Genomic DNA, 27,923 nt, shown 5'->3' with positions numbered 1-27,923 from the left:
AATAACACGCGGAATCAGTGAAAGATCAATCATAAAGATTCAAGGATGCAAGAGTAGGAGATATCATTGATTTAGCACCACTCTATAAGAGCAAGCACATGGTAAGCAAAAATCAGAACCCTAAGAGGTCGAGTAGGATAAGAATCACATATAAAATTAGGGATTAATGTAAAGCATAGTCTGAATTAGTGGGCTAAGCATGATACATGTAGGAGAAGCGAAGAGTTAGAAATATTTGTGAACAAAATAGGGCAAAATCACACAATAGGCAAGGATAACTATAATTTAGGAACCTTAACAAGCAAACATAGGACAAAAGTCACAGAATCATAGAAACATACAGATTAACTGAACATATTATCAAAACGACACTCAGAAACCCAAGGTTGGGACTACGAAATTAGGGTTTTCAACATAGGCGAGTTGAAAAAGGAGTAAAATCATAGAATCAGTTGAAATTTGCAAGAGATAGAAGTTTTAAACATGAAGAATCAGTTTAACGAAGTGTAGAAGAAGTTCCGAAAAAACCCTAACTTTAAAAGAAAGTAAAAAAAAACTTGAAATTGATGATCTTTGCAAAAGAGGTTCGAGAACAATGTAAAACATAAAAGGAACAAACTCGAATCGTTTAAGAATAGCATAGATCTAAGAGATGCAAACAAAATTAGGGTTTCAAGAGAAACCCAAATAGAGATAGAAGAACCTGTCTAGAACTTCAAAGGTCGTAATAAATACAGTGTGATTTTGCTCGAAATCACACCGGAGTAGCCATGAACAGCCAAAACAGCAAACCCTAGGTACAAGTCGGCGTGGCCCAGGGCCCTTAAAGGCCTCAGAGAAGATGAGCATGACAATGGAGGAGCCATTGGAGGCTTGGGGTTGAAGGGTGGTCACTGGAGAAGATCGGAGAAGGGAGACAGTTGAAAAAGGGGTTAGGGATAGGTTGAGAGAAGATAGAGACGAGAGGATACAAAGGCGACGCTCTTTTAAAAATGAGGCTAGGGTTAGGGTCAGAGGATTTATAAAAGGAAAGGAGTAACACGGGCCGTTGATCTGGGAGATCAACGACCAGGATTTAATGGATTCTGGGCCGGGTTAGTGTATATAAGGTCTGGATCGGGTATTTTAATAAGAAATTGGGTTAGGGCTGGGTCCAATTTAGGCTATAATCGAAATGCCAATCTGGCTATATTTTAAATAGCCAATTTTCCCTATATTAATTTGTAATAAATAATAAACAATTTCTGGAAAATTATTTTATGTACCAAAATGATTTAAAATATATATTCCTCATTTTAAAAATACAGGAGACCAACTTTACGCATATAAAACGTAATTATACATTAATGGGCTAATATTGCCATTATATACAATTTAGTTTTAAAAATACCAAATGCAATTATAAAAATGCATAAAAAATATATTAACCATATTTTGGCATAAATATAGAAAACAATAATTTGGGGAATAATTATTGGGGGATTTTATAAACAAAAGGGAAGGAAATAAATCAATTTAAATCCCTACAATTATGGAAAAAATTATAAAAACTTTGTGAATGCTTATATATGCATATATATACTATTTTGAAAGTATTTATGTATATATAAAAATATAGAAAAAAATTGGGTACTAATAGCGGGGTCAGCCGGTCGACGAGCCAACTTGGGAGACCGAGCAGGATATATGCAGCCGTTACCCTCATCTTTTCACCACTTCAGGTATGTCTCTATGCTCGTTCGAGGACGAACGAATGTTTTAATAGGGGGAGGATGTAATGACCCAGCCGGTCATTTTGAGAATTTATGCCCCGATCCCATATTAATTGCTTTTCCCGTGTTTATTTCTGCTATTGTGGTTTGCCGGGATGATTCGTTTTGAGTTTTGGAGTGGTTTGAGACACTTGGTCCCTAAATGAGAGTTTAAGTCTTAGAATTTGGACCGTAATCGGAGCAGTGTGAAGACGAGTCTGGAATGGAATTCCGTCAATTGCTTTAGCTCCGTTGGGTGATTTTGGGCTTAGGGGCATGCCTGAATATTTAGGCTTGAAATGACGCAAGTTGAAATTTTGTAGTTTTCGGACCGATAGTGAAAATTTGATATCGGAATTGGAGGGTAATTCATGATTTTAGCGTTGTTTGAGGTGATTTGAGGGCTCGACTGAGTTTTTATGGTATTTTAGGATTGGTTGTGGTCCCCGGGGCCTCGGGTAGGTTTCAGATACTCAATGGATCATATTTGGACTTAAGAAGATGGCATATTTTGCTGGTATTGTATTGCAAAAGATTTGTTCTTCGCGTTCGCGAAGATGGCCCCATGTTCGTGAAAAAGAGCTTGGTTAGGGGGAGAAAATGCTCTACGCGTTCATGATTCAAGGGACGCGTTCGCGTAGGTTTGGACTCTAATGAATCGTGAACGCGTGAGTGGCGTCACGTTCATGTAAGGAAGTTGGAGCAGCTGGGACCTCAGGAGTTTTCTCATCGCATTCGCGTAGGAAGGGTTGCATTTGCGAAGGCTCTGGCAGCTGAAGCTTCGCGTTCGCGATAAGGAGCTCACGTTCGCGATAAGGAGCTCTCGTTTGCGAGAAGGAACTCACGTTCACCAAAGAGGAAAAAGGAGCAGTGGAGTTTTGTTCTACGCGAACGCGAGTATGTGGTCGCGTTTGCGAATAATGACGCATTTGGGCAGAATTTAAATTCCAAAATTGAGGGTTTGAGTTCATAACTAAAAAATTGGATTGAGAGCTCGGTAGGAAGCGAAATTTGGAGAGATTTTCAAGGGAATTTTGTGGGTAATGATTCCTAATTCCTTTTTGATTATATCCCATTAATCGAAACATGAATTCATCCTCTTATTTAGGATTTGGGGTGAAAATTGGGGAAATTGAGAAAAGTTCTTAGGCCTAATTTTGGGATTTTGATTGAGATTTTGGTATCGGATTTGAGTGAATTTGGTATGGTTAGACTCGTGAGTGAATAGGTGTTCATAATTTTTGACTTTTACCCGATTTTCGAGACGTGGGCCCAGGGAGGAATTTTTGGGCGTTTTTCTATTTTCTTGCCTTAGCTTTGATTTCATTAGCTAAATTAGTTGTTTGTAGTTGTATTTACGTTATGATATTGATTTGATTAGATTAGGGCCACTTGGAGTTGGATACTCGTGGCAAGAGCGTGATTTCGAATTGATTTGAGCTTGGTTTGAGGTAAGTAGCTTGCCTAACCTTGTGTGGGGGAACTCCCCTTAGGATTTTGGTTTTGTTGTTATATGAGTGTCGTGTATGTGAGGTTACAAGTGCGTACATGTGCTAATTATTGAGAAAATCCCACTTTCATTAAGCAAATATATGTGTTTTTTCCTTTAATTGAGAATACTAGTTCATGTAGTCTCCTACTTAGCTTAGGAAAACATGTCTGTGTGCCTTAACTGTCTTATCTGTTTAAACTATTTTACTTGGATAACGTGCAACATGTTTAGGGTAGGAATTACCTATTTCTTTGATGCTAACTTGATTATAACTGTATACTTCCTGGCTGAGACTGTTGTGCATATTGATTTGGTTGTGTATTTACTTTGGGACTGTGGAACGGTATTCCGGGAGATCCCCCTTGCCTGTTTACTTTGGGACTACGGATCAGTATTTTGGGAGATCCCCCTGCACATTTATATTTGGTACTATAGGATGTTATCCTGGGAGATCCCCCTGCTCATTTACGATTTGGACTACAGGACGGTATCCCGGGAGATCCTCTGTTCATTTACGTTTGGGACTACGGGACGTTATCCTGGGAGATCCCCTGTTGCTATCTCTATGTGTTGAGTTATTTCTTCCTCTGATTTCATCTGTATTGACTATTAGCATCTTCAATTATACCATCTCATTTCATATTATTTTTCCTTGTTATATATATAACCAGTAGAGCACTGACCTGATCTCGTCACTACTCGACCGAGGTTAGGCTTGACACTTACTGGGTACCAATGTGGTGTACTCATGCCTTTTCCTGCACATATTTTTCGTGTGCAGATCCAGGTTCTTCTGCTCAACCATACTATCCTTGAGGCGAGCTGGCTCAAAGACTTCAAGGTATATCTGCCGCGTTCGCAGACCTAGAAGTCCCTCTCTATTCTCCCTTTAGTTATAGGCTTTTCCCTGTATTTCCTTTGTTATTAGACTTCTAGAGTTAGAAACCTAATGTGTTTTCTTTAGCTTGTGATTCATGAGATTCTGGGTTTTGGGAGTATTATTATTGGCTGAGAGTGTTATTATTGTATATGTCGAGCGGCATTTTAAACACTTTATCTATATTTACGTGTTAGATGGATAATTTGTACTTTTAAATCCCTTTTCCACAAATTGTTAGGATTACCTAGTCGTAGACTAGGTGCTATCACGATAGTTCAAGGAGGGAGAACTTGGGTCGTGACATCAGCAGGATTTTTTCCAACACTTCACTAAATCACTGAGCCAAAACAATATTTACAAAAACTCTTTGTAAACCTAAGCAGTACCTCTAATCCCGTTGTGGTACTCTGAGTATTCAAGTTAACTTTAACTTGAATACTCATAGTACCTAATATAATTGCTTCTAGATAAAGATGAAAGGTACAATTTGAAAACCACCTACCACAATGAAACTAGATTAAAAGACACACACTTGGAATTGGTTCTTCCATCTAGTTCATGTAGTTTTAGGTTCGCACACTTGAATCACACAAGAATTGCTTGCAAAATGCCTTGCTATTTTTCTGTCAATTCATGTTTAAATTCAGCTTTTGTGCGTGCTTGTACATCCTATAATTTATAGAGTTAGTAGAATAAGAAATAACTAGAGTTCCCATGTGATACTCTTCCTTAGTGTAAGAGTTCTAGTTAACTTCAACTTCTAATTCCTTCATTATCTTGTATAGTGTTCTCTTTGAGTAAGGAGTTCTTTTCCTGATTAATTATGCAACATTTTCAATCAGGAGATACCAGATATAACAAATTAATCTTATCTCCCTCACGTGCATCCCTTATGCTTGAATCTTCCCGTGTCTGTGTACACTGTGGATGGACCTAGTTCATGCTTGAGTTCCTTTGTCAATCTTCAAAACAAAATTCACTTGAACCAACAAATTCCCCCTTTTTGATGATGACAAACTTTGTACTTTTCATAAGCGTAGGCCCTGTTTCAACTCAGCTTAACATCAACACAAAGTTAGATCACTTTACATTTTTAAAGTCACTAATCATCAAAGACCAAGTTCATTAGGTTTTAAACATCACAGTCCAAAGTAAAATCACAACCTAATTCCCCTTTTTGGCATCATCAAAAAGTTTCATAATTGTGTTAGATAACCAGATTTTAATAGAGATTACTCATGGCCACTGGGGCTACTTCAAATGCAGTCATGGATTCAATTTTCTCTTATCAATCTAAGGATATTATCCATTTAAGAAATATCAACAAATAATTAGAGCAAAACCAGTGAATTTTATTGATTGATAAGATCCTACCACAAAGCATAAAAAAATAAAAACACTGTATCATGAGCAAAAGAAAAAAAATCCCATTTGGGTCACCGGTTGGCCTAACTAGGCTAGGAGTTTTAAGGCTAGGAAGGATCAGGTTCTTGGTTTTTGGCTGAAGCAATTTTAGTATATCCTGAAGAATGACATCATTCTTCTCCTTTGCCAGCTCAGCTTTGAGAGCATCTGTCTCAGTCTCCACTTCTGTCAACCTCTTCTTCAGCCTTTCAATTTAAGCATCCTTAGCCCCACTTTCTTGCACCAAAGCTCGCACTTTGCTGTTCACATGTACCTTTCTGGATGAACCAGGTTCTTTGGGAGTGGATTGGACTTCATAGTCATAAGCAGTTAGAGTGTCCCCAAAATGATCCTTGCTTGTACCAACTTCCCATTTCTTGATGGGTACCTTTAAGTGTGCAAGTACAACCGTGAGAATAAAACCACAGGGAATGGCATGAGTTTTGGTGCCAATTAGAACCCTGTCAAGAAGCTGGATTATAAACTAATTGATTTGCCTCCCACTATCCAAACATTCCATAAGGACTCGGTTCATGAATGTGGCAATGTGCCTCCTTTCATGCTTAGGTAACATAACTTTGTTCTCAAATTCGAACAACACTTTGTGGGGTGGCTTCATCTCACTTTTGTAAATAGCCTTAGTCTCAAGCTCCATTCATTGTCACCAAACTTTATAGTAATGGCAAGGGAAGTAGGGAGATTCTCTAGACTTGGCCATTTGAGATTCTTATAATCATTGTGACCTTCAACAGGTACACCTAAGATCTCTCCTAGTTCTTTATCATCAATCCTTACTGTCACCCCCTTGACCACACTAGTGACCCTACCATCTTTGATCTCATAATTTTTCATGAACTCCACAATCTCAGTTCTGGCTAGCTTTCCATCCATTTGAAGGACCATGTCCTTCCAACCTTGCAATTGTAACTTCTCCAGCAGCATTAACATCCCTTCCTCCTCCAAGTCCTTGAGGAGTCTACCTTTCAAGATGGTTCTCTTCCCAAACTTAACCATCTTGTCCTTCTCAGTATTAGATTCTTCTTCTTCTTCTCCACTTCATTCTTCTTCCTCTACTACTTTCACCTTTCTTGATTTCAATGCAAACCTTGTTCTATTAGCCAAAGTAGATGGCTCATCAGACTTTGTTTTTGAAACAGACTTCTTTGTGGAAGCCTTGACTTTCTTTGCCTTTGGAGTGATAACCTCCATTTCTTCTGTCTCCTCTTCATTCCGAAGGACCAGGTCCATCTCATCAATTTCAACTGCCACAACAGGCTCAACCCCCTTCTTCTTTGCCTTAGCAGCAACTTGCTTCTTACTTTCTTCTAAGGCCTTTTTCCAGTTCAGCCTGACTTTGCTTCTTCTGACTCCTTGTAGCTCTTCCTCTTGTAGGAGGAGTCTAACGGGGATAGATGAAGCAACCTTTCTTTTCTTGTTTTCCCTAGCAATATCAGAGACTTTGACTCCTAAACTCCTTTTACTTTTAGGATTGTAACTATCAGATACCTTTCTCAATAGGTCTGCGAGGGTTTTTTGCTCAGATAGAACAGGTTCTTGAGTATCCTTCCCTAATCGAACCAACCCCTAAGCATTTTCTCCAAACACACTTCCCCCTTTTCTATCACACTCTCTTCTTCTCCAACAGATTCCTCACTCCAAACTACCATAGCACCTGATTCTTTAGTTAAACCAACATGAGTGGGTGAAAATTCGGCCACTCCTTTTCCCATTCCCCTCACAGCACTTCGATCACCCTCACTCTCCTTTTTTTTCTCTTTTTATTTTTACTACTAGTTTTCCCAGACTCGGCTATTTCAACACCAGCCACAGTTCCTACCAGAACAAACCTAGTTTCCAGATTTGTAGCAACCTCATATATGATTTCAGGAGTAACTTTAGGGCCAGATGTTACCTGCTATGTCTCAGAAGAAATAGTTTATTCCCCCTCAATAGCAGACTTGAATGATTCAACATATTTCTAGGGTTCTTCTTCCCTATTCTCTTTTAATTTTTCATTTATTTTCTTGATTTTCTATAAACCAGCGACAACCTTGCAATCCATCATATTTACCCTTCCTTTCTTAGAGATGGGTGTGGTTGAAGGTTTAATATATAGTGGGGTGTGATTTCCTTGTGTGGTGATGAGGGATTCTTAGAGGGGTTAGATATTTATGTGCTTAGGTATGAGAAAAGATGAGTTTGAGTGTGTTTGGAAGATGAGATGAGATGGAGAGAATTTTGACGGCTTGGGAATTAGAAGTGAAGAAACACTAAGGCCTAATCAATTTAAGAAGGGGGTGTTTAATTGGGTAACGTTAGCCTTTTTTAGAAGTCTTACCAAACTGAAGCTCAGTTTGAAAAGACGTTGAAGATGTCCCTAGAATCTAGGCACTTAATGCGGTTTGCACTCTTCTTGAACGAAACTGGCTCATTTCATAATGGATAAGTTCAAAAGGTTTTGGGATTAAATTGGACTCTCCTCTTAATCATAATCCAAATATAATTATAATATGCAGAGTGAAGAATACGTACCAAGTAATCTTGATGAACCAGGTTCTTCACTGAGAAATCTCTTGTATAAGTCTGAATTTTTCAAGAAACTAGAGATAATATCATTAGATTAATGAGTCATTTTAGCACATGGAACAAGAATATACTGAAGAAAGTATGAGACTGAGCAAAATCTAATCTAATTATGTACAAAAATTCACAATTTTCTAACCAATTTTTGAGTTAGAACTGGTTCCTTTTAGGTTATCTTAATCACCCCTAATTCTAACCTGTTCCTTTAAAAGTGATCTCTACTTGAGCTTTTGTGAAGATGTCAGCTATTTTCTTATCAGTAGCACAAAATTCCACATTGATCAAACCCTTCACATAGTTGTCCCTCAAAAAATGATGCCTAACATCTATGTGCTTAGTTCTATTATGATGAACCAGGTTCTTGGTCATACTAATTGCACTAATGTTATCACAGAATGTGGGAATACAACTACATCAATTCTAAAATCCATTAATTGCTATTTGATCCACAATAATTGAGCACAACATGAGGTAGCATCAGCATACTCAGCTTCAGTAGTAGATAAGGCCACATAATTTTGTTTTTTGGTAGCCCAAGACACAAGACATGAGCTAAGAAAGTGTGCCATACCTGAGATGCTCTTTTTATCCACAAGAAAACCTGCATAATCAGCATCAACATATCCCACTAAGTTGAGCTTACTACCTTTTGGATACCATAGACAAAGGTTAGTGGTGCCTGTTAGGTATCTCAAGATTCTCTTGACAATGGTCAAGTGAGATTCCTTTGGATTTGCTTGAAATCGAGCACAAAGGCCTACACTAAAAACAATGTCAGGTCTTCTGGTAGTGAGATATAATAAAGAACCAACCATGCCCCTATACAACTTCTGATCAACAGATGAACCAGGTTCATCTATATCCAATTTTGTGGCTGTTGCTATAAGAGTGTCATTTTCCTTGGAATCTTCCATTTTAAACCTTTTAAGCAAATCTTTCACATACTTCTACTGATGGATCATACTTTCATTTGAGTTTTGTTTAATTTGTAAGACTAAGAAAATTAAGCTCACCCATCATACTCATTTTAAATTCACTCCCCATTAGTTTAGCAAATTCTTTACTTAACTTGTCAGTAGTTGCTTCAAAGATTATATCATCAATATATATCTGAACTACCAAGAGATCTTTACCTTTTTATTTCAGGAATATAGTATTGTCAATTTTACCTTTCTTGTAGTCATGCTCAAGCAAGAATTTTGATAGTCTTTTATACCATGCTCTTGGAGCCTGCTTGAGACAATAAAGTGCCTTGTCAATCTTGTACACATGATCAGGACATTCCTTGCTTTCAAAGCTCGGAGGTTGCTTGACAAACATTTTTTCCTTTAGATAGATATTGAGGAAGGTACTCTTGACATGCATCTATGGAGAGTGAATCCGATGTAAGCAGCAAAGACTATGAAAAGTCTAATTGCTTCCAATCTTGCAACTGGAGCAAAGGTCTCATCATAGTCTATGCCCTCCTCTTGACTATATCCTTGAACCACTAATCATGCGTTGTTCCTTGTAACTATTCCATATTTATCAAGTTTGTTTTTGAAGACCCATTTTATGCCAATTACTGATCTATCCCTTGGTCTTGGTACCAGATGCCAAATTTGACTTCTCTCAAATTGGTTGAGTTCGTCTTGCATAACATTCACCCAGTCTGTATCCTGCAAAGCCTCAATAACATTTTTAAGTTCAATAAGAGATAGAAAGGCATCAAAAGCACAAAGATTCTTCAAAGAAGATCGGTTTTGATTCCAAAGATTGGATAAGTAATTATGTTCTCAATGGGATGATAACTTTGGTACTTGTAAGGTTTCACAACCAGCTGGTTTCCCCTAGATGTTCCTTTAGTGTTTTGTTGCTGAGGAGCAGGTTCATGGACAGGTTCCCTCAAGGTTTGAGGAATAGTTCTTCTTTGTTCAGTTCCTCCTATTAGGTTGCCCTGGGTAGAAGAACCTGTTCCATTACCAATTCCTTCCTCTGGTGCAGCTTCAGTTTGGGCTGTGGTTTCGTTTGAGTTTTTTACCAGCCCAATTGTTTCATCTTCATGTTCTTGCCTCTCAAAAAGCATGTTAGTTTCATAAAAAACTACATGTACACTTTCTTCATACACATAGTTCTTTTGTTATTGATCTTATAAGCTTTACTATGTGAAGAATATCCAAGAATACCCCCTCATCACTTTTGGGATCAAACTTACCTAGGGAGTCTTTACCATTATTGTGCACAGAGCACTTGCATCCAAATGCCCTAAGATGGGATATATTTGGCTATCTTCCTTTACATTACTCATAGGGAGTCTTCTTAACAAAGGTCTAGTCATGCACCTATTTATGATGTAACATGCAATGTTCACAGCTTTTGTCCAGAAACTATGGGGCAATTTACTAGAAAGAAGCATAGTCCTAGCCATTTCTTCCAATGTCCTATTCTTTCTTTCAACTACTCCATGTGGAGTTCTAGGAGCAGAAAATTATGATCTATGCCATGCTCATCACAAGATTCAGCAAATTTAGCATTTTTAAATTCAATACCATGATTCGACCTAATTGATGCAAGTTGATTACCTAGTTGTTTTTGAGTTTTTATAACAAAAGAAGTGAACATGTCAAATGATTCATCTTTAAATGTTAAAAATAGTGTTCAAGTAAACCTAGAGTAATCGTCAACAAGCACCATAATATATCTCTTACCACCCCTACTCAATGTTCTCATTGGTCCACAAAGATCCATATAAACCAGTTCCATCGTTCTGGTAGTGCTTACCATTTTCTTGCTTTTGAAAAAGGATCTTACCTGCTTCCCCCTTGCACAAGTCTCACAAACATTATCTCCTTGAACTTAATGTTAGGCAGTCCTATCACCAAGTCCTTGGAGACTAATTTGTTGAGTTGATTTAGACTGGCATGTCCAAGTCTTTTGTGCCAAAAGAGGGGATCACTATCCAACACACTTAAACAAGTGATTTTATTATCTGAGAGTGTGAACAAATCCACAATATATATGTTGTTCACTATTTTTTCGTGCAAAACTATCTTGTTAGTGATAAGATTAATCACAAAGCATTTTTTAGAGGTGAATGCAGCCATGTTCCCTCTATCACACAATTGCAATACACTTATTAGGTTGTACTTAACTCCATAAATTAGGTAGAAATTCTCAATAGAGTGAGCGTCAGTCTTACCTACCTTGCCAACCCCAATGATCTCACCTTTCTTCCCATTTTTGAAGGAGACATTACCTCCTTTAAGGTCCTCAAGTGAAAGGAACTGGTTCTTGCTTCCTATCATATGCTTTGAGCAACCGCTATCCATGTACCATATTTGGCTGCTCCCCTTTAATTGGACCTTGAAAAGGAAATCAAGAGTTAGTCTTAGGAACCAAACTAGTTTGGGTCCCTTTCTATAGGAAGAAGGATGAATCAAATTCTTTTTAGCCCAACTTTGGCAGCCTATTTTTCCCTTGAACAAATTCTTTGTTCTTTTGACTTGCCTTTTCTTTTGCAGTGCATTCACTTTTATAGTGACCCGTTTTACCACAGTGTGTGCAAATTTTATTCTCAAGAAGTGTGAGGTACTTGCTTTTGGGATCCTACTTAGCTGCAGGGTTCCCAAAGCCAAGTCTTTTTTTGTTGCTACTATGGTATTCTTGTAGCCATGAAAGTGCATCGGAGGACCTGTTCTATTTACAGGTTCTGTCTAGCTCATGCTTGACCTTGCTTAGACCATCCTTTAGGATTCTTATCTGCTCATCTCTTTTGTACAACTTATCTTTTATTTTTCCTACATTTTCTTCTAAAGTGAGTTGTGTGTGATCAACTGTCTTTTTATCTGTTCCTAATTTCAATTTTAGATTTTCAGATCTAAGTTCTAGGACAGTTGTGTCAAGTTCATGAACCTGGTTTTTCAACACATCATCTTTCACTTTAAGTTTCACTAACCGTATATTCCAGGTTTTTGCACTTAGCTTTTAAAACTACAAACACTTTTGACAGTTATTCCTTTTTATTGGTTACATCCTCAAATTCATTAATTAGCTCTAGGAGCAACTCAGGTAACCTTTCGTTAGACAAAAAATTAATCTCGTCTTTTAGATGAGAAACACTTACCTCAACTTCTTCATTAGATTCTCCAATAGTGATAAGTGCTTGTTCATCATCATCATCATCATCTTCTGAGCTATCTCCCTAAACATCGACCATAACCTTTGTTAATCTTTTGTTGTTGCTTTTCTTGGGTTGAACCTGTTCCTTCCTTCATCTCTTTCCTTCTTCTACTCAATTTCCCACAGAGGACAGTTCTTGATGTGGTGATTAGTCTTTCCACACTTGTAGCAGCCATCATTGTTTTTTTCTCAGGAGCTTTTGATTTTCTATAGATACCACTTCTTGAAGAACCCTTTTCTCTCCTTAGGTACTTCTTGAAGTATTTAGTGATCCTGGCCATTTTATCATCTTCCAGATCATAACCTTCAGTGATTCTGAGAGCCAAACACCTTTCCTTCTTGGGTACATCCATCTCCATGGTCTGTCTCTTACTTTCATAGGCAGTAAAATTTCCAATCAATTCATCCAGTAGAAGAGTGGAAATATTCTTTGATTCCTGGATGGCAGTGTGATTTTGCTCTCCCAAGCGATAGACAAAACTCTAGTCAATATCTTTTCGACCCTTCCTTCTTCAGGAATAATCCTTCCAAGTGATTTCAACTCATTTGTCAGTATAGTGAACCTAGTGTATATTTCTTGAATAGTTTCTCCTTTCTTCATAGCAAAACACTCATATTGAGAGTACAGTAGAATTCCTCTGGATCTCTTTACCTGAGGTATTCCTTCATGAGCCTCTTGCAGTGTGTCCCATATTTTCTTAGCAGTGGTACAACCTTGGATTCTGCTGTACTCATCTGGACCAAGTCCACAAACAAGCCATTTCCTGGCTTTAGCATTCTTCTCCTACTTCCTCAAGTCCTCAGTAGTGCAATAAGCTCTTATCTTTGGTACATCTACTCCTTCAGCATTTTTCTTCAAGGTAGCCAATGGTCCATCGGTGACAATGTCTCATAGCTCATAGTCCTTTCCTATAATGTGATCTTTCATCCTATCACCAAGAGTACTTTTGGCCATTAAAGAGTGGTGGCCTAGCAGTGGATTGCCCTTCCCAGTTTCCAGGTGGTGCACTCATGTTGATCTTCTCTAGAGGTGTTAGCCTTTTCAAGGATAACCTGCTCTGATACCAATTGATGTTTTATACTTCAATGCCACACAATGGGAGGGGGGAGGATGATTTGTGTGCTGTCTAATTTTCACATGTACAGATTATAGAAGGACCTGGTTCTTCGATGCGTTTCTTATACTAATATTGTGGAAATATAAATGCGAAAAGTAAAGAACACAACTATTTTTACGTGGAAAATACCCGGCTCAAAAGGTAAAAAAATCATGACGTACTAATCAGTAAGATTTTCCCCAACATTTCACTAAATCATTGAGCCAAAACAGCATTTACAAAAACTTTTTGTAAACCTAAGGTTTATCTCTAATCCCGTTGTGGCAACTAGCCTCTAACTATTGCGACAACTTCAAGTTAAGTCTAACTTGAATATTCAGAGTACCTAATACAATTGCTTCTAGATAAAGCTGAAAGGTACAATTTGAAAACCACCTACTACAATGAAACTAGAATAAAAGACACACACTTGGAACTGGTTCTTCTATTTGGTTCATGTAACTTCAGGTTCGCACACTTGAATCACACAAGAATTGCTTGCAAAATGCCTTGCTATTTCGCTCTCAATTCACGTTTAACTTCAACTTTTATGTGTGTCTGTAGAGTGAGAACATCCTATAATTTATAGAGTTAGTAGAATAGGAAATAACTAGAGTTCCAATGCTATACTCTTCCTGGGTGGAAGAGTTCTAGTTAACTTCAACTTCTAACTCCTTCCTTATCTTGGATAGTGTTCTCTTTGAGTAAGGAGTCCTTCTTCTTATCAATTATGCAACCTTTTCGATCAAGAGATATCAAATATAACAAGTTAAGCTTATCTCCTTCACGTGCATCCCTTATGCTTGAATCTGCCCGTGTCTGTGTACACTGTGGATGGACCTGATTAATGCTTGAGTTCCTTTGTCAATCTTCAAAACAAACTTCACTTGGACCAACAAATTCTTTGTTCAATAACCCCTTTCCCTGTATCAAATGTAAGAGCACTACACTTTCTGTTTAGTCATCTATTCATCGGAGATACCACAATTGCAAGAGCAAATACATTAATGACGAGGAAATATTTTTTGTTATGACGAGGAAATATTTTTTTTATGTTATGTTTTCTACACGTATACAGAGCCTGGTGATGGATGTCATAACGCATCATATTCAAGGGGAGGTGCCATGGTGCATGCTATTTGCTGATGACATAGTCCTAATTGACGAGACACGACGCGGCGTCAGCGAGAGGCTAGAGGTTTGAAGACATGCCCTTGAGTCAAAAGGTTTCAGGTTGAGTAGGACGAAGACGGAATACCTCGAGTGCAAATTTGGGGCTGAGCCGACGGAAGCGGGAGTGGAAGTGAGGCTTGATTCTCAAGTCATCCCTAAAAGGGGTAGTTTCAAGTACCTTGGGTTAGTTATTCAGGGGACCGGGGAGATCAACGAGGATGTCACACACCGTATAAGGGTGGGGTGGATGAAGTAGAGGTTAGCGACGGGAGTCCTATGTGACAAGAAAGTGCCACCGTTACTGAAAGGTAAATTTTATAGAGTAGTGGTTAGGCCTGCCATGTTGTGTGGGACCGAGTGTTGGCCGGTTAAGAACTCACACATCCAGAAGATGAAAGTTGTAGAGATGAGGATGTTGAGGTGGATGTGCGGGCATACAAGGAGGGATAAGATTAGGAATGAAGATATTCGAGAGAAGGTGAGTGTGGCCCCCATGGAGGACAAGATGCGGGAAGCAAGACTCAGATGGTTCAGGCACATTCAGAGGATGAACACTGATGCACCAGTGAGGAGGTGTGAGCGACTGGCTGTGGTGGGTACGAGGAGAGGTAGAGAGAGACCTAAGAAGTATTGGGGAGAGGTGATCAGGCAGGACATGACGCAACTTAGAGTTACTGAGGACATGACCCTTAACAGGGAATTGTGGAGGTCGAGTATTAAGGTTGTAGGTTAGGGAAAAATTGTGAATATTTCTACAGCGGACTAGAGTGAGACTAGCCAGTTAGGAGTTAGTCTTAGAATGCTACTGATCAGCTACTGATGATGGACTTTATCTGTTGGTTATTAGTATACTTTACATTTTTCTCGTATTTCCTATATTTCTTATATTGCTGTTATTTTGTTATTTTATGGTATTTTATGTTATGTTATGGATTTTATGTTATTTTATTATGAGTCTATTGATAGTACTAATATAGCGTCTCTTGTTGCTTTCTTGAGCCAAGAGTCTCCTGGAAACAACTTCTGTGCCCCTCGGGGTAGAAATAAAGTCTGCGTACATATTACCCTTCCCAGACCCCACTTGTGAGATTATACTGGGTTGTTGTTGTTTCAACACGTATACAGAGAATAAGGGAAAGATGACGCCGTAATTACTGAATATAACTAAAAAAAAACAGAGTAGTTAAGTTTAAGATGCCTACTAACGACTAATGAGGTTCTCAGCTGGATATGTAATATTCCAATCATATTTTAGCTTTTGTTTCAATGAAGAAATCAACTGTTTAATGCAATTTATGTCTGTTTATTTATTGTGCATATGTCCATCAGTCCGTGTGCGTGACACTTTGTCGATCAGTATCCCGAAGAAATACATATAGATACAGAAAAATAGTTGGACTTGCAATAATTGGCATAACCTCAATTTTTCCATGAAAAATCATTACGTTGATTTGATGTTTTACCTCTGTAACCATAAATCTTGTGAAGATCCTATATTCTTATATAATTCACAGTTAAACATGAAAAGGACAATAATAATTTTAGATAATTAAGTTGAACATGTTAGCTTAGAATTGATGCAAATCCCCGAAGATAGGGCAATAGCTTAGTACATTTATCATTGGTCCGACCAACACAGCATAGTAACTCCCAACTTTTAAAATCCACCCTCCTCTATAACCCCTACCCCAAAAGAGAGAAAAATAATGCAAGTTAACCAGATAACTGGAGCACTCAACGGTAGATTTAAGAGGAGTTCTAGTGATTCAATTGATCTTATTATTTTCGATCGACTTGAATGCGATATGTATATGAATTTATATATATAAAAGATTACACACATTCTAAGTACTCGACTAATTTTAAATCCTCGTGTATTCGCCTTTTGAATTGATGAAATAAAAAGTTAATAAGTAATAAAAATACGTTCTTTAATTTAGTGGATCGGAGTGCCCACAACCCATATTTTGTGCAATTATGGAAAGGTAAGCCCAACTTAGATGCCAGCCATATCTTAATCATGATTCATGACAGAGAGAGGAAGAAAGCGACGAATTTGAAGCCGTGAACGTTATATAGAACCTTGTCATTCAACTTCTTTAGTACCCAAAACACAACACACGAATTGGCAGTTATATATTTCACTATCTAACTGACAATCCTCTCAACTTTCTGCAACAATGGTCAGTGCTTAATTGCTATCCTCTACCCTCCCCCCTTCTCCCTACCCCTTAATTAACAACAAAAAAATAACTTTCTTGCTTCTTTTTATGTGTTGTCAGGAGGAAGGTACAAAGTTAGAGTACAATTCTGTAAGCTCATACAAAATTAAAGGAAAAGGTGGATTCAGAGCTTCTTCCTTCATCTATGGTAAGAGAGTTATTTCCTGTCCTACCTTGGGAAATTTTGTAGTTAACAGATGGTTAATTAATGTTTGAGATTTCGTCGTAATTATTACTTTGTAGGTTTTGTGGGATTAGATAACATTGGATTTGTAGCAAACATGGTGAGTATGGTATTATACTTCTCATTCAAAATGCATTTGGACCTCAGCGGCTCAGCCAACACTGTCACTAACTTATTGGGCTCCACGTACTTGCTCTCCATTATTGGTGGTTTTATTTCTGATACTTACCTCAGCAGATTCCATACCATTCTCATATTCGGAACAGCTGAAATACTTGTAAGTAATTAGTTTTCTCAATAATGATTAATTTATAGTATGCATATATACTATGTGTTTTTTTCGTATGTTTACTTTTATATATCTTGATATCCCTTAATAAAAATTTTGGCTCCGCCGCTGTATTTACGACCGTCCTTGATGTATGAAATGGTCGGTGCGCGATGGGTTGAAATTTTTCGATCTGTAAATATAATACTCCCTCCATTCACTTTTACTTGACACGTTTTGACTTTTTACGCCCCTTAAGAAATAATAAATGAAGTGCATAATTTACCATAATACCCATATTAATTGATGCATATTTTATTGAATTTGAGAAAATGATATGCGTAATAAATATTGTGCGTATAACAAGAAAAAAAATTATCTTCTCTTGATATGCGTAAAGTGACAAGTAAAAATAAAAATCTATTTTTAATATACATGCCAAGTAAAAGTGAACGGATGGAGTATTTGCCACAAATTTTCAACACCCTAACGGTCAGAATATTAAATACAATTTTTTTGTTTCATTTTCAACAAACGAGCCGTCAAAATATTAGTTTCTTCATATCTAGGCATGGACATTGATGACAATTCAAGCTCGTTACTCAAGTTTGCAACCACAAGTATGTGGCAAGTCAAATTGTTTAGAAGGTGGGATAGGACTATTATTCTATGGTTCACTTTGCTTGTTAGCATTGGGGACTGGTGGGGTAAGGGGAGCACTACCAGCATTAGGTGCTGACCAGTTTGATCACAAGGATCCAAATGAGGCCAAGGCTCTTGGAAGATACTTCAATTGGCTGTTGCTTAGCTCTGTGTCAGGTTCAGCAATTGGAGTCACTGTCGTTGTTTGGGTTAGCACTAATAAAGGTTGGTGGATTGGTTTCCTAATTAGTTTGGTTGGTACTTTCCTTGGTTTCCTTATCTTTGTCTTTGGAAAGCCTTTCTACCGACTTCAAGTTCCTGGTGAAAGCCCTCTCACAAGAATTTTGCAGGTTTTATTTCCCACTCTCTTCTTCTTTTTATTTATTTATTTGGTATATGTAAAGAGTACCTTTTTTTTTTTTTGATTTTTCATTTGGGGCTTAAATTTATTTTGGAGCACGATTGATCTGCATTTGCTCGCATAACATCCATTAAAGGAGAAAATACTCCCTACGAGGATGAGAGTACTTTTTCTTTAATATTTAAGTAACAATTTAAGTTATATATATTAGATTTTTTATACTAGAAGATGTTAGTTAATTACCGTCTTTACTAGGTTATCTATTAATGCTTAAAATCTTACATGTAATTAGTTTAAGGATTTAAATTATATACGTTGACTGTGCAATATTTTTGTATGTAGTCAGTACATAATTACTTGTCATAGTAGGCTACCAATTACTAGGAGTGATATTAGTTATAAAGTTTTACATGTAATATCTTATGAGTAACCTGAGGGTAAATATATTTTACACCGTCAGTACACTTTAACTTTTACATTAACAATAAATTGATTGTGTAAATATTATTTAAATAAATTTTTTAAGTAAAACAAATACTGCAAACATAGAAATATTAAGGGCAATATTCAAATTATATATGCAAAATGCATTTATGTTACTTCGCCTCTATCCTAATGTAAGTCCCTTACATTGGTCAATTTACATTTTCTGAAATTAATCATACTTCCAAGAATTTACATATTCTCTTTTCTTTATTATTATTTTTTTCGTTCGACTAAAACAAATTATTAAAGCCTGCAGTAATTTTATTTTATCATCAAATATTCATGGCACAGAATATTACATGTCAAATAGGAAATCCTTAAAATAAATTAAATCATGACACTATTCAGGGCTAATTGCATGACTGTTATATAATATAACTAAGCATCGTGTATTTTTTTCAATTACATAGGATATATGCTGTAAAATCTCTAAAACAAATTTCTGGTATAATATATAGGTTATCAAGGTGGCAATTAGAAACCGAAAGTTGCAATTACCAGAAAATTCTGAAGAGTTGTATGAGATCAATGTGAAAGAATCTGACTCATTAGAGCCAAAAATTGCACATACTAATCAATTCAGGTAATGCATATTGTATCTCTTACTAATTTCATTGGACGGCTATGATTTCATGCTTTTATTTTGTTATTGCTTGTTTTTTAATTTAAAGACCCCAACTGGGGAAAAAGAGAAAAGAAGAAAAAGGGAACCCAGTGCATAAATTTTTGTGGGTCCATTTTTGAAAGTTGGACAAAAGAATTTTTTCATTTTTTTAAAATTATTTTTACTTTTTCCGAAATCATTGTTTGACCATAAATTTTAATTTTTACTTGAAAATGAATTTTGGAATTTTTCGAAAATTTGATAAATTCCAAAAATCTATTTTTCAAAATTTTCACTCAGATCACTTACAAAAATTCAAAAATAACCTAAAATTATATTCATGCTCAAACACAATTCTAATTTTCAAGTATCATTTTCACTTGAAAAAGTTTTTTTTTTTTTTTTTGGAATTTTACAATTCTTATGTCCAAACGCCCACTAGACACTTTCAAAAGAGAAGTTGCCATTTCCCAAAGTATCACAAGTACATTGGATCCTATAATACTTAATTTAAACAAATTCGTTAATGTTGCCCTGGAAAATGTGACAATTAAAGTAATAGGTTAAAAGATACCAAATACTCATTCGATTGAGGTTATGATGTTATTATTTCTGAAAATTGATGCTCATTAGTAGCTAGGATTATTGCTAAATAATTATATTAAGATTGGCTATATAATTCTAGAGCTTAGCCGGATGATGTTTATGTACATATTCTAATCATATAGTATGATTTAAGTTATATACATTGATATATTGCAAATTTTTTATATGATTAATGTAGTTTAACTATTTATAGTATATTAATGCAGGTACTTAGACAAAGCTGCAATTCTTCCAAAAACTGTTGAGCCAACACAATGGACAGTTTGCACAGTGACCAAAGTAGAAGAAGTGAAAATATTAACAAGAATGTTGCCTATTATTGCTAGCACAATTTTAATGAACACATGTTTGGCCCAACTCCAAACATTCTCAGTACAACAAGGCTATCGAATGAATCGTCACTTTGGCTCTTTTGAAGTACCAGCACCTTCAGTTCCAGTAATTCCATTACTTTTCATGTGTATTCTCATACCAATTTATGATTTTGTATTTGTTCCTTTTGCTCGAAAAATCACCAATCATCCCTCGGGCATCACACAACTCCAACGTGTCGGCGTCGGATTAGTCCTTTCAATTATTTCCATGGGTATAGCTGCACTTGTTGAGATAAAAAGAAAACACCAATCTTTGAAAAATCCATTGGAGCCTATCCATGTTTTTTGGCTATCTTTTCAATATGGGATTTTTGGAATTGCTGATATGTTTACCTTAGTGGGAATGCTTGAGTTTTTCTACAAAGAAGCACCAGCAGGAATGAGGTCACTGTCTACTTCTTTTACATGGATTTCACTCTCTTTTGGGTACTACTTGAGCAGTGTTTTTGTGGATATTATCAATTCAGTGACCAAAAGATTTTCACAAAGCAAGAAAGGATGGTTGGCTGGTCAAGATTTGGATCAGAATAATTTGCAACTTTTCTATTGGTTCTTGGCCATTTTAAGCTGCCTAAACTTTATAAATTATCTCTATTGGGCATCTTGGTACAAGTACAAATCAGATGACAAGTTGGACACTAAGCCCAAATCAGGGGATAATGTTACTTTGCCTAAATCAGCCTCAGTAAGTAGGGTGCCATTCCTTAAGGCAAATGAGAATGATGCAGCAGTTGTCACAGCAGAAGTTTCCTCCATTGGACACAAGTGAAGAAACTTATAAGGAGAAAAATTAAATAGTTGAAAAGATGAAATTATTGTATTTAAATTAGCATCAAAAACAAGAAATGCTCCTCGCTACTTGTTTTTGTCTAGTTAATATTTTTATGGGCTGTTCTTTAACGTTTTTTTCTTCTTGGCTGTGTGTTTACATGCAAGTGCATGATTTTTGGGTTAAGTGGTGTTTAATTAATTTCATGCAAACTATGGGAAATCATGAGGGGTCAAATTTCCCACATAGATGCGTTGATATTTAATCAGGCTGTAAAATCTTTTAAAGTGTAAAATGTATGATGTGTTCACTCATGATCTTTCATTCTCCGTTGTCTTCTGCTCCCAAATTATGCAGTACGGGCTATTGTGCCGGCCCAAATACATTCGATAAGGGAACATGTCAGTTTTGTAAAAATAGCACGATATAGCCAGTTTTCGGACTGGTCATTTAAAAATAGCCAGTGTTTACGAAGTCAATGAAAAATAGTCACTATTTTACTGCAACAGAGACCGGTCCAACATAATATACCGGAGTTTGGTGCACCTGTGTATGAACTCCAACATATTATGCTGGACCGGTATACTTTGCTGACTCTAGTATAATATACTGGAGACTGGAGCACCGGTGCTCCAAACTCCAGTATATTATACTGGACAATTATACTTGCTGGAACTCCAATATATTATGCTGGAGTTCTAGTGTACTTATGCTCGAACTCTATCATATTATGCTGGAGTTCCAACATACTTATCCTGGAGTTCCAACATACTTATCCTGGAACTCCAATATAATATGCTGGAGTTCTAGCATACTTGTATAATATACTGGTGTATTTTCCGGGTTAAAACAGTGTTTTCGCTCAAATTTATCTTTACATAAAAAGTGGCTAAATTTTGATTACTTTTGAAACTGAGCTATTTTTGAACGACCGGTTATAAATTTGGCTATTTTTGAATTTCTCCTGTGAGTTTTCCCTCAGAAAATTGATGGGCTAAATACTCATGATTTAAGATTGGCCCAGTTAAGCATGTTTGGGTAAAAATTGTAAAAATTGTCTGGGGCGCCCTATTTGGTCGCCTCCATTTAACCTATACCCATTTTTTTTTAAAACTTTTAACTTGTACCCACTTTTTAAATAACTTCAGCCCCCTTTCTCCCCCTTCTTCTTCTTCTTCTTCTTCTTCTTCTTCTTCTTCTTCTTCTTCTTCTTCTTCTTCTCTCTTCTTCTTCTTCTTCTTCTTCTTCTTCTTCTTCTTCTTCTGATGATGATGATGATGATGATGATGATGATGATGTTAGTGCTGTTATGGAACTTCAATTATTAAAATTTTGTGTAGACATATTTGGTTCAATGATAAGACGAAAATTTTCTTACACTACTGTATTCCAGTCGAGAAATACGAATCGATCTGCAAGTGGTCATTGTTTGGCACCATGTCCTTTTTCACCCTTAACTTCAGGCTGAAGTGAAAGCAATTCACCACAAATTTAGCATCTTGCCCATGACAACGAAACACCAAGTTACTTGTATAGTTGTATGCAATAAGAATTAAAATGTCCATTGCTGAAGTTTTTACAAATGAACTAAATAACTTCAGCTCTAGAGCTGAAGTTTGACAGTTACAAAACAAAAACTTCAGCTCTAGAGCTGAAATTCACCAGTTACAAAACAAAAACTTCAGCTCTAGAGTTGAAGTTCGCCAGTTACAAAAACAAAAACTTCAGCTCTAGAGCTGAAATTCGCCAGTTACAAAACAAAAACTTCAGCTCTAGAGCTGAAGTTCGCCAGTTACTAAACAAAAACTTCAGCAATGCAAATAGAGAACAAAACTTCAGCTACTATGCTTAAGTTCAGCAATTACAAACAAAAACTTCAGCACACTTAGTTCAACACACTTGCTACTTCAGGCCCATCTACTAGAATACTGAAGTTTTGCGTGATTGTCTTTGCTACTTCAGCCCCGTATGCTTAAGTTATGCGAAAAGCGGGTACGTTTGCAATTTTTTTTTTGCAAAGCGGGCACAAGTTAAAACGTGACATAAAAAGCGGGTATAGATGCAAATCCCCAGTAAAAATTGCACGGTGCGCCCTATTTGGTCGCCCCTATTTAATCTATACCCATTTTTCTAAAAAGTTTTAACTTGTACCCACTTTTAAAACAACTTCAGCCCCCTTTCTCCTCCTTTGTTTTCTTCTTCTTCTTCTTCTTCTTCTTCTTCTTCTTCTTCTTCTTCTTCTTCTTCTTCTTCTTCTTCTTCTTCTTTCTTCTGCTGCTGTTGGTGCTGCTATGAAACTTCAGCTCATAGGATGATTGCCATAAGTATGTTTACCAGATTATTTAAAAATAAATTGTAAATAATTACGTAAGTTAATAGACAGTAATTTGTGAATATTTCCATGTACGGGAAGTTTAAGGTCACACTTAGTGATTCTTTTCATGATAATTTTGTTCCTTTCACGTTTATTGTTTCCAAAATTTATGATTTAGATACTGCTGACAATTTAATTATTTATCTAGTATGTTAGAAAGTTTTTCAAAAACTTCAGCTTATATAGTGCTGAAATTTTTACAAATGAACTAAATAACATCAGAGTCTTCTGCTGAAGTTTTTGAAAAAGTTTTATGACAAAACTAATGAATCCAGGACAAAACAACTTCAGCTTATTTAGTGCTGAAGTTTTTATCAATGAACTAAATAACTTCAGCATCTTCTGCTGAAGTTTTTGAAAAAGCTTAATGACAAAACTAATGAATCTAGGACAAAAAAACTTTAGCTTATTTAGTGCTGAAGTTTTTATAAATGAACTAAATAACTTCAACATCTTCTGCTGAAGTTTTTGAAAACGCTTAATGACAAAACTAATGAATCCAGGACAAACAAAAACTTCAGCAAATAGAGAACAAAACTTCAGCAAATAGAGAACAAAACTTCAGCTACTATGCTTAAGTTCAGCAATTACAAACAAAAACTTCAACAAATAGAGAACAAAACTTCAGTTACTATGCTTAAGTTCAGCAATTACAAACAAAAACTTCAGCACACTTGGTTCAGCAATTTTCGCTACTTCAGGCCCGTCTACTAGAATGCTGAAGTTTTGCGTGATTGCCTTTGCTACTTCAGTCCCGTATGCTGAAGTTACACGAAAAAGTGTGTACACTTGTAATTTTTTTTTGCAAAGGGACACAAATTAAAACGTGACTCAAAAAGTGGGTATAGATGCAAATGCCCCCATGTTTGGAGTTAAAAGAGAGAGAAATTCAAAAATAGCCAGATTTACAAGTGGTCATTCAAAAATAGCCACAGTTTCAAAAGTAATCAAAATTTAGCCGCTTTTCATGTAAAGATAAATCTGAATGAAAACACTGTTCAAAATCCGAAAAAATTCTCCAGCATAATATACTGGAGTTCCAGTATAATATACCGGTCCAGCATAATATATTGGATATTGGAGCACCAGTGCTCCAGTCTCCAGTATATTATACTGGAGACAGTAAAGTATACCGGTCCAGCATAATATGCTGGAAGTTCATACACAAGTGCACTGAACTCCAGTATATTATGCTGGATCGGTCTCTGTTGCAGCAAAATAGTGGCTATTTTTCAATAACTTGGCAAACCCTGGCTATTTTTGATTAACCAGTCCGAAAATTGGCTAGACCGTGCTATTTTAACGTTAAAAAGAAGGGATAATTATGGCCGGATACACAATCTAGGTCAAAATAGTATGGGCTAGCCAGTTTTCAGACTGGTCATTCAAAAATAGCCAACGTTTGCAAAGTCATTGAAAAATAACCACTATTTTGCTGCAACACGGAAAGCTCCAGCATAATATACTGGAGATCAGTGCACCTGTATGTGAACTTCCAGCATATTATGCTGGACCGGTATATTATACTGGAACTCCAGTATATTATACTGGAGTATTTTCCAAATTTCGGACAGTATTTTCGTTCAAATTTATCTTTACATAAAAAGTGGCTAAATTTCGATTACTTTTGAAACTGTAGCTATTTTTGAATGACCACTTGTAAATCTGACTATTTTTAAATTTTTCCCGTTTTCTAGCCTACCGGAGTTGGCCAAATTGTTTTTTATTACCTAAATAACCCAGTATTTACACTGTAGCTCAAGTTTTTTAGAAAGGGACCTTTTCGTATATATACAAAATTTTAAATTTATTTACCGGTTTATCTAAGTTTTTCTATTTACAAAAAGTAACTAAAGTGTTTTTAAACAAAATATACAAATTCGGTCAAAATCTACGATATATCTATAACTTAAATATAATTTTTTAGAATTTGGTCAAAAATTACAATTTATATAAAACTTTTATACAATTATGTTAGTTGTATATACTTCGTATGACGCTTTTACACCCAAAATATAAAATATATGCAATTTATTTATGTTTTCTTCTTCGAGTTTAAATCTTATATTCTAACCTAAACCAGCTCGAATCTTCACCAAATTATTCCAAAATTGAGATATAAACTCCAAAGGATATTTTCCATCATTTGCAACAACATCCAATCCAAACAAATAATAATTTCACAAAATTTAATTTTCGAATTCAAAGCTTCGAAGCTTTTTAATAGTTGTCAATGGAGTTTTAATCAATTAATATCGATATATGTAACTAATAAGTTCATCGATTTGATTCAGTGGTATAATGATGGTAGGCTATAATTACGTATTTTAGTCGCTTATTATACTCTAATTTGCTACATTTTAATTGAGTTTGAGTTTTAATCGCTAGTGTTTTGCACTAATTGCGTGTTTTATGCCTTGTAGGAGTGATTCTGAGCTATGTAGATGTTGTGGAACTAATTTGAGCTATTTGGAGCTTTGAAGTCTTAGTAAAAGCCCAAGGAATTAAGCCAGGATCATGTTCGCGGGTCGAGGATCAATTCTGGACCTCAAAATTCAAGGAAGAAGCAACTGCTGAAGAAATGCACTAGTGCGAGGCACTGTGCGACGCATTAGTGCAAAGTTTTGTCAGAAATTTCCAAAGTTCAGAGACTGGGTTTTTTGTGGTCCGATAGGAAAAAGCATTAGTGCGACGCACTGGGCAACGCATGAAAAGTAATAAGTTTGCAAATTTTCCTATTTCGGTTAGGAAAAGGAGATTTCATCTTGGCCCGACCCTATTTGGTATAAACTGATATGCTCAAATTACACTTTAATTAAATAGTGTAAGGCAGTCAGTGTCAAATATAATAACCCAACAAGGTTGGGGTCGAATCCCACAGGGAATAGGCGTGAAACGATTACTCGAGTAGTGTGCTACTTGACTTAGGTCATCATTCTATTCCGTTAATTGTAACAAGAGTATGATATGATTGTGATTTAAAGAGATAACTAATTGTAACGTTGAGAATGTAAATAATTTGATTAAGGAAACCAAGGTTATGTCCCCTTCAATGAAATGTAATGCTATCGGTGTTAATATGATATATTTCTAATGGAAGGTTCTTTAGATATGTAAATGATTTCTAAATGACTACTCAATATTTTCCAATAGTTGGGTAGTATTTCCTTTTTATGATTTTTCCAAATATAAAAGAGTTGCAATTAAGAGCAATCAATTTATGCCAAATAAAACCCACTTATTCCTAAACGATTCTATTAAACAAGGTTTAAAGCCTTGAGTTTTTGATATTTACTTCTACCAAACTCTAACTCACTTTTCCAAGTAAAGAAATAGTTTAATGGCTCTTGTTAATGTTTGCAACCATCAACAATAAATAAAGAATGAGAAATAAATATATATCAACCAACCATTGTGTATATATTTAATGTTAAACACCCATTAACATAACACCCATTTAGGGTCCACAACCTTAGTATTTAAAGTTAGTTACTCATGCTAAAATACAAAAAGATGAGAATATTAAATGCCATAACGCTTGCAAAGTGTAAGATTCTTCACTCCTAAAAGCTTCCAAGAGAGGAATATTCAAAGGTTGGAATGTAGCTCAAAAACAAGACAAGATACGCCCACAAAACCCCAATAAATCTATTTATAATAGGCTAAAACTCGGGACCAATTTGGACAAAAATGCCCTTCCAGGTCAACTATGCGATCGCATTTCTATCGCATAACAGACATGCGGTCCGCATTCTCGTCACACCCATCGCATCTTCGAAACCCTATTTCCTAGGTAGTCTTGCATTTAGATTATGCGGTCCGTATTGTTGATTTGCGATCACATTTGTCAAAGCATTTCCACCTTCAGCAACTTCTACAACAAGTTTGCGATCCATTATGCGGCCCGCAAACCTGTTATGTGGTCGCATAATGGACCGCATTTCTTGCGCTTGAATTTGGCCAACAGACTGTTGGGCTTTGCGATTCCTCTGAGCATTATGCGGTCCACATGTTGGATTTGCGGTCCGCATACTCACATCTGCAATCACATTTTACCTTTTTCTTGTCCTTTTGTGGCTTTTTGATTTCATTTCCAGGTTCTTGGGTCCTTGAGCCTCATACACTGCAAAACATTAAAATTACATAAGTATAACAGATAATTGCATTTAAAACAAGATAAAATCTAAGCAATTGGTATCATATTGCCGAAATTCTCCGGCACATCAACACCCCCAACTTAAACTCTTGCTTGTCCTCAAGAAACTAAAACGACACTATCCTATTCTAGACTCCAGCTAAATGATATGAAACAATAGTGACCATGAATGGTATTAGTTGTCAGTACTACAAGCATGCACTTTCGTTTATTTACCCTTCCTGAACAATCATTGTTATTTACAAAGAAACTAATCAACTTGTGAACTTTGAGCCTCGACCAATTTGACAAAATGTTACTCTCAACTGAGTGCACTTGCATTCGACTTCAAGAACTTAA

At 36.3% G+C, this 27,923-nt stretch overlaps 1 protein-coding gene across 2 annotated transcripts; it reads left to right on the top strand.

Annotated features, from left to right (window-relative positions):
* The first annotated feature begins 16,523 nt into the window (after positions 1–16,523).
* LOC107774142 (protein NRT1/ PTR FAMILY 4.5) lies at positions 16,524–21,368 on the top strand. 2 transcript variants are annotated; one of them, XM_016593619.2, is made up of 6 exons: positions 16,524–16,721; positions 16,821–16,908; positions 17,004–17,221; positions 17,782–18,204; positions 19,160–19,284; positions 20,118–21,368. In XM_016593619.2, the coding sequence occupies exons 1-6, from the start codon at positions 16,719–16,721 to the stop codon at positions 21,052–21,054; spliced, it is 1,794 nt and encodes a 597-aa protein (XP_016449105.1). In that variant the 5' UTR covers positions 16,524–16,718; the 3' UTR covers positions 21,055–21,368. The 2 variants fall into 2 exon arrangements, with proteins under 2 accessions (XP_016449105.1, XP_016449104.1); XM_016593618.1 differs by lacking the exon at positions 16,524–16,721 and having other exon boundaries at positions 16,809–16,908.
* The last annotated feature ends 6,555 nt before the right edge of the window (positions 21,369–27,923 follow it).

This window comes from Nicotiana tabacum, chromosome 18, assembly GCF_000715075.1.
Source record: "Nicotiana tabacum cultivar K326 chromosome 18, ASM71507v2, whole genome shotgun sequence".
Lineage (NCBI taxonomy): Eukaryota > Viridiplantae > Streptophyta > Magnoliopsida > Solanales > Solanaceae > Nicotiana > Nicotiana tabacum.
The sequence above is the reverse complement of the archived record's forward strand: the minus strand, read 5'-3'. Positions and strand labels throughout refer to the sequence as shown.